Source organism: Merops nubicus, unplaced genomic scaffold (assembly GCF_000691845.1).
Source record: "Merops nubicus isolate BGI_N331 unplaced genomic scaffold, ASM69184v1 scaffold4803, whole genome shotgun sequence".
Classification (NCBI taxonomy): Eukaryota; Metazoa; Chordata; class Aves; order Coraciiformes; family Meropidae; genus Merops; species Merops nubicus.
In genome coordinates this window covers 206-7,239 of record NW_008598128.1, presented here as the reverse complement: position 1 = coordinate 7,239, position 7,034 = coordinate 206, and the positions used below count along the sequence as shown (strand labels likewise).

Here is a 7,034-nt window from a genome sequence, read left to right as displayed (position 1 = left end):
GTGCAATGTCAGATGTTTAATAAAGCTCTGTGAAGACTCTGACGTTTAATAAAGCTCTGTGAAGACTCTGGTAACCTCCTGAACTGTACATAATGTTACTACCAACCTTGAATTTTGAAATTCTCATGTCCTTTTTTTTTTTTTTTTTTTTTTAAAAATTCTCTCATTCATACCCAGTTCAAATAAAATTACCCCAAATACTAGCTGTCAAAAAAACTGACGATGAACCATTTAAATTATTTTGTGAGAGCAGCAACCTTGCAACAGTATGAACTTTAAATAAAAGAACATTATTCAAATAAAGTCTGTATAGAATTTTAACTATGAAATTTGTTCTTACTTTACTTAGGATTGGCCATTCTTACAAAGAATTGTTGGTGACAATAATATTTAACTGCTGTTTTCCTGAAGAATAGTTATTTTTAGCATTGTCATTAGTGTAACAGAATACAACAGTGTTTTTACATATAATGAGTAGTACAAACAAATTTAAGACACTTCTCTGCAGGTTCATCATCAAATGATGCTCTTCAATAATTTGTGCAAGCTTCTAAACCACATAAAGGATAATGCACATTATGTTTTAGTCACACTATAAAAAAGCACAATATACAGGCCATATTCTTTAAAGTGCAACACAACAGAACATTTCTGCAACATTCAGGTTCTTCAAAGACCCACAAAAGTAGGTATGTAGTATTTAGGAACAAATCATGTTCACAAGTATATCAACACTGAATCTAAATTCTGAATGGTTACCAAGCTTGCCCTTGCTGTAAGTGCCACGCTAAAAGCGATGCTTTATGACCACTAAACAATATTCTCTTATCTGCTTCCATGTGACATGGCCTTCACCGCCCATGTCCAAATCGAAAGCTCTCATCCTTTAGTCAGTGAAGGGCATCCGCAGAGCCCTTTATTGAAAACAGTTCTTCGACTATGCTCAGAAAACATCTCTAAGACATACTCAGCTTCACCATACAGGTTACTGCTTCAGATGTTACATCTACCAAGAAGAAGAGGGTGAAGGGAACAGAGCAGGCATGTCTCTGGGCTGGCAGCGCATGCTTCGCTACGTTTGGCACTACCTACCAACTGTACTGGTAACGCACTGCATAAGCAAGTACCAATTCTCCTTTCACTCCATAAATATTTTTGGTTGAATGTTTTCCTAGTAAATCGCTGAAAACCTCATTTGTTCCTGAGATGAGCATGACAAAGCAAAGTGAGCTCCATCTAAAGCTGCCAACAGGAAAATCCTCTGCATTTCCAGCCTTACTGTCTGCCTGCTGAGCCAGATTTATCATCTCAATCCTCCCCGAGGCGCCACTTCTGCGACTCCTCCTGACGCACATCTGGCCTGATCTGGTTCCTCATCCCACCTAGAACGTTTGAGGTTGCCTCTGTTGCAACAATGAATGGTTTCACCACAGTTGGTGGAATCTGGCGGAGGACTCCTCCCACTGCTCCAGTTACTCCTCTGTTTTCATGCTCACGAGCAGCCGTCTCATAGATGGTCTGCGCTGTGTCCGTAATGCCCTTCATGAAATTAACAGAAATTAGTTACACTAAAACAGAAAAAGCACTCTCCCCTAATTTTAAGGGAAACAAACTGTTCAGCATTTCTATTCTTTGCGATTTGTTTAACTGGTAGAACTATACTGATAAAAATACAATTTAGTTTTTCTAATGAGGCTTAAAATAACAGTGTTAAATATTTCATATAACTTCTGGTGGCATTTCTTGTGTATAAGGGAAGAAGCTGTGACATATTGTGAGCTATTAAAAAAAAAAAAAAAATGACAGAATTAACTGAAAACTCCCCAGCTGTCATCTGACTTTCTAGAGACGGTGTCAGGTGCAACTAACTAAAAGTACAATACTAAAATAAAATAGAAAAAGGTCATCATTCTGACTTTTAAAACACAGTCACAGTAAAGAAAGCTTTTTCTTGTTTTAAATGCGGTGTTATGCTCAACAATCTCAAAATGAACAGTAACTGGTGAGGTGGGCAGTGTGGAAATAAAAGGACAGGCAACATGGGGCAGGAAATCAAGTTTACATATCTTAGAGTAACTGTAAACCCTCACAACTGCAGATCACTGAAATTCTGTTCACACTTATCAGCATAACATCTTAGTTTATTTCCGCTTCTCTGATTTTTCAGTGCAAGGTTTCTATTGGTTTACTATTACTGATGAAGGCAGTTTTCTTCAAAACATAAATCTCCTTAATTTGGTCAGCTTAAAATAACATCTGATATTTTGTTTTCTGTCTCAGGAAAAAATTCTTAGGAGTGGTTAAGGACAATTACTTCTGCACTCACCTCTTTTACTACACTGTATGCTTTGGCTACACCTTCCCGCAGGTCCACTGGCTGATGAGCTAAACGATGGCGAGGGAATCGCTTGATCTTTTTTGCCTCAATGAAAGTAGGCCCTGGTGATACCATGTCATAGGCAGTTTCTGCAGCTGCCTGAAGAGCAGAAGTGAATGCCAAATACATAAGATGACTCAGAGTATCTGTACACAAATTTAAACTACTAACAGGGTGAAATAATTGAAATAAGAGCATTCTAATTCCACAAATAAAATTAATTTACATCAGGTTAAGGTTTTCTGCAAAATCTTCTTGAATAGGTGCATCTGTAACTATACATTAAGTTCCATAATGAAAGAATGAAGGCTGCTGGTTTTGGTAGGGTTCCCCAAACCCCACCCTCCCCAACAGCCATTCCTTCAAAAGCACCCTCCAATCTGTACAAAATGCACAGGATAGAAACTGAGACATTTGATCAACAGTATGCTTTTCTTACAAAGACACAAGCATACACACAATTTTACTCACATGCGTAATACCACTTTTTTTAATATTTATGTTCAAGCTTGGGCAGATACACTCTTTTTACAAAATTAGGTGGTAAAAGTGTATTTTCATTATTTCTTTTACATTAAGGAATGTAACTTATCCAAGGTTACTTTAGGGTTAAATCGAGAAAGCTTTACAGACTTCATGTACATCAACACACTCATCAGTATTGGTTTTGAAGCTTTTTTTTTTTCTTGTTGTTACGGTTTGTTTTAAAATAAGCACAGATAGGCCAACATTTTAAAAAGTTAAAAATCTACTACTGGAAAATACACATGTGCACAGAACTCGTCTTTCTCAGTTATCAGTGATTTTTTTTTTTTAGTGCAGCTGAGTATTTTAGTATTAAACTCTACACTGTAATATATTAAAGACATAGAGAAACATGTAACAGTTTGGGTGTTCAGCAATATTTTAACTCAAATTTCTAACCAGATTCTAACCTGATTCCATAGTTCTCACCTCACAGACTGCTGCAAGCTTTGCCCAGTCTGCTTTCTTATATACACAGCTGCCTTTTTTTTTTTTTTTTGAGATATGCTCCCAACCTTAAAAGTATAGCATAAAGATATTAGCTTAATACAGAGCACATACTAGCAACACTTCTCATTTGATGACTAACTCCAGAATACACTATACCTGTATAGTCTGAACCATTCTGTTGGTTAGCTCCAGTGCTGCCATTGCAGTGGAAGTACCAAAAGAAGCTGCTCCTCTCTGAAAGCCTCTCACAATACGGCCGTCCTTTCGGTACTGCTCTATTGGTAACCACACCAAGTCTTTCAGACCTTGGACTGAAAAGGAATACAGAACACCATAGTTACAAAGTTCTCTTAGATCAGCAGAATGCCTTGAGAGGAAAGGAAAACAAGCATTTGTGGGTTTTGTTTTTTCAAAAAATATCTGCTGTGTATGTCTGAATAGAAATGAGAATTAACTTACCTAACTGCACTAGTGAATGCATAGGCCCTACTCCTCCCAAAATTCCTGGTAGCTGGTTTTTCTTTATATCATTAAGCCACTCACTGATGGCATAGGAGAATAATTTATCCACACCTAATAAACTAAAAGAAATAAAGTTATTATTACTTTTTTTAAAAAACATGCACTTCCTACTAAGACACATGCATTATTTATTGAAATAAAGTTGTCAATTGAACAAAAAGCTGTTTTCAAGTGTCATCTTTTGCTGCTGTCAGCTAACCCAAGCATTTTACATGTGCTTCATAAAACAAGTTCCAGACTGCATAATCACATCCAGTTCAACAGGAAATAAAACACACAACTGAAACTAAAGGAGTTTAGCACAAACACTAGCACATATATTAAATATTCTCCTGACAATAGAAGTTCTTCCTAAACATTATACGTTTGACAAAAACTAGAATGAATATTTGTGAAGTCAAAAAACACCTTGGATTTTAGAAACATCTTTTCAAAGAACTTGCTTTTTGCTTGCTATGTGAGTTTTTCCCACCATAAACTCGTTCAACTTGCAAGACCAGTGCTAATTTACAGTTTGATAAACTTACCCATGTCTGTAGCAAAGTCTCTTCAGCTTTAATTCTGAGCAGTTTAACTGAGCAAGCCCAATAAGAATCCCAGCTAGTGTCCCCTGTAAGTGAAATATTTTATCACATGATTTTACTCATCCTGTACAATCTATAGATAAGAAATAAATTTCATAATCTCAACTCTCACTGCAGGTATTTCTGTCTAAGCTGATTCTCCCCAGTCTCCCATATGCCACTTCTTACAGTGCTATGAATTATGTTACATGAAAACTTGCAAAAGATGGAATTGGGATTAATCAGCTACTCTAAGAAAAACATCCAGATACAAGAGGGTTTCTTCAGAAATATTAAGATGTAACAAATTATGTGAACATAGCTCTTGCATTAGTGTGTTCCAGGCATTCTAAAGCTACGAATTCATGTTTTGATTTCTTTGGCAGCAGTGCAAATTCAAGAAGTTGCTACTTTTACTTGTCCGTATTTTCTTATTGATGCGCCATGACGGAGTACAAAACTGGCTGTACAAACCCGACTTTTTCACGTCTGCTCTGTAAACTCAGTATGATAACCAATACTTATTTTAAATATTCTTTTAACCATGTTAGATTCAGCCATTACCACTGAAGCCCATACACTACTAGACTACAAGGGAAGGAAACAGGGAGAAAACAAAGAGGGTACTTTATTCCGGCATTAAACAGGAAGAAAATAAAATGAACAATTCTGGCATCAGATAGTGGTATCATCCTTTTAGGAGCACCACAGCTGGGTAGAAAGCATTCCAGCCTGTCACTGAGTTGATAAATCTGACTTCCAAGTCTCATTTTGAGTTTATCATACCAAGAGGATCCATTTCCTAGTTTTCAAATTAAGAATGAAACAAGGTTATGCTTTATTATAACAAACAAGAGAAAAAAAACCACCAAACTTCTACATTTCTCAAGATCACTTCAATAATGACTAGAGAGCATAAAAATGGTATCACAGCTCACAGGGAGAAAACGACCAACATAAATTTTTTTTTTTTTTTTTTTTTACAGCATCTTATACACAAACCTGATCCATTGATACATGTTTTCCATGGTAATCAAGCCGTATTGGAACTTCTGATGTAAAACGAAATTCTCTGGGATATACAAAGGAAATTTTTGCAGTGAGAAACACGAAGAGGAAATAAAATCCTTCCAAAAAGAAACCCAGGGTTTCCCATTCTACCGAATGCCATATTTTATTCTGTAAACCACAAATCCTCTAGTTGCTGTGTTAATACTCCAGAATAAGCATAGAAAATACAGTAGCAAATTCAGCTTCTCGGTTTATTAACATCTAGTCGAGGTTTGCATTTAAAATAACAGTCCTGCAAAAGTGCCACTAATCCTGCAAGTGAACATCTTCCCTTGATTTTCACAGCACGAATTTCAGTTTAAAAAAAAAAGGCTAATAATGATAGTTTTGTGGGCAAAACTTAGCCCTACAGCTAGAATTTACTAAAATATTCTGCTGGTGATGAATGTGGTCAAATAGAACTACAGCCATTCTCTCATCATTTGGTTCTGCACTGCTTACCAAGGCACAGATCTGTTGTTAGAGGCACAGATTATGATCTGACTACAAAAGAGTTAAAAAAGAAAAAAAACAACCAACTTCTGCATAACAAGCTGCAATTTTTATAATCACTTCCCATTCAGGACTACATTAGTGTTTCTCCTGTGGTATTTTAATCTCATACCTCTCCCATGATATTTTTTTCCTTATATATATTCTCATCTCTGGTTATATTAGCTGTAATTTGCATTGTTAGAAGAGCACAAAGACTGCTCTTTTTATTTATTTGGAAAATATCTCATTACTGTTGTGTATAGAGCAGAGACTCAATTTTATTTTCTTGTGCAAAGCAATGTGCAAAAGTTAATAAAAAAATCATTAGTTACTTTCCAGTGACACAAATAAATTTGATTTTCTCAGTCAGTGAAAAAAACAAACACACCTTGTCCTAAGGTCTGAATAGTTTATCATCACACTTTCTTAAAACATTCAGAACAGCTGCGCATCACTGGAAATTCTGTAATGAAAGTTTACCTGAAAAATACAGGCTGATCACTATATGATGTCACTTCTTGTGAGAAATGATGATCATCTCCATTAACCACATCCATAGAATCAATGCTACCGTTTTCATTTGCTTGCTTGTGTGATGAGAAAGAAATGACTGGACTTGGATCCTTAAGGCTGCTGGCATGCCTGCGCAAACTACACGTAACTTCAGCACCGGGAGACTTCTTAACTAAGATAAGAAGTTATATACAGTAAACTGACATTTTTCACAGTGATTACAAAGATATTGTATTTATACAATTACTGTGTCCTTAGTAAGCTCAAATGCTTATTATAATAACAACTAAACAGGACAACATTTAGATTCTCTTATCAGAGTAGTATCATAGTTATCAATAGAGATTACAAGAAGTATAGATTGAAGTTTATGCATCAGCATAAATAATCCATCTAGTTTTAATGGCAGTATTGCAAAGTACATCACTAGCAACACATTTCAGTATGATGTCTCAAGAGAAATGGGTAAAGTGTAACTGCTAACAAACAAACATACAAACAGAGTGCATAGAGGCAATAGGCTTCTCAATATATATAGT

At 35.9% G+C, this 7,034-nt stretch overlaps 1 protein-coding gene across 1 annotated transcript; it reads right to left on the bottom strand.

Moving 5' to 3' along the window:
- Window positions 1-567: 567 nt before the first annotated feature.
- ATG2B (autophagy related 2B) lies at window positions 568-6,677 on the bottom strand (the record flags this gene model as incomplete). Its single annotated transcript, XM_008936927.1, has 7 exons — window positions 568-1,539; window positions 2,327-2,476; window positions 3,509-3,663; window positions 3,812-3,933; window positions 4,402-4,484; window positions 5,440-5,509; window positions 6,463-6,677. Coding segments are annotated over 7 exons (1,026 nt in total), but the record flags the coding sequence as incomplete, so codon positions are not given.
- Between the last annotated feature and the right edge of the window lie 357 nt (window positions 6,678-7,034).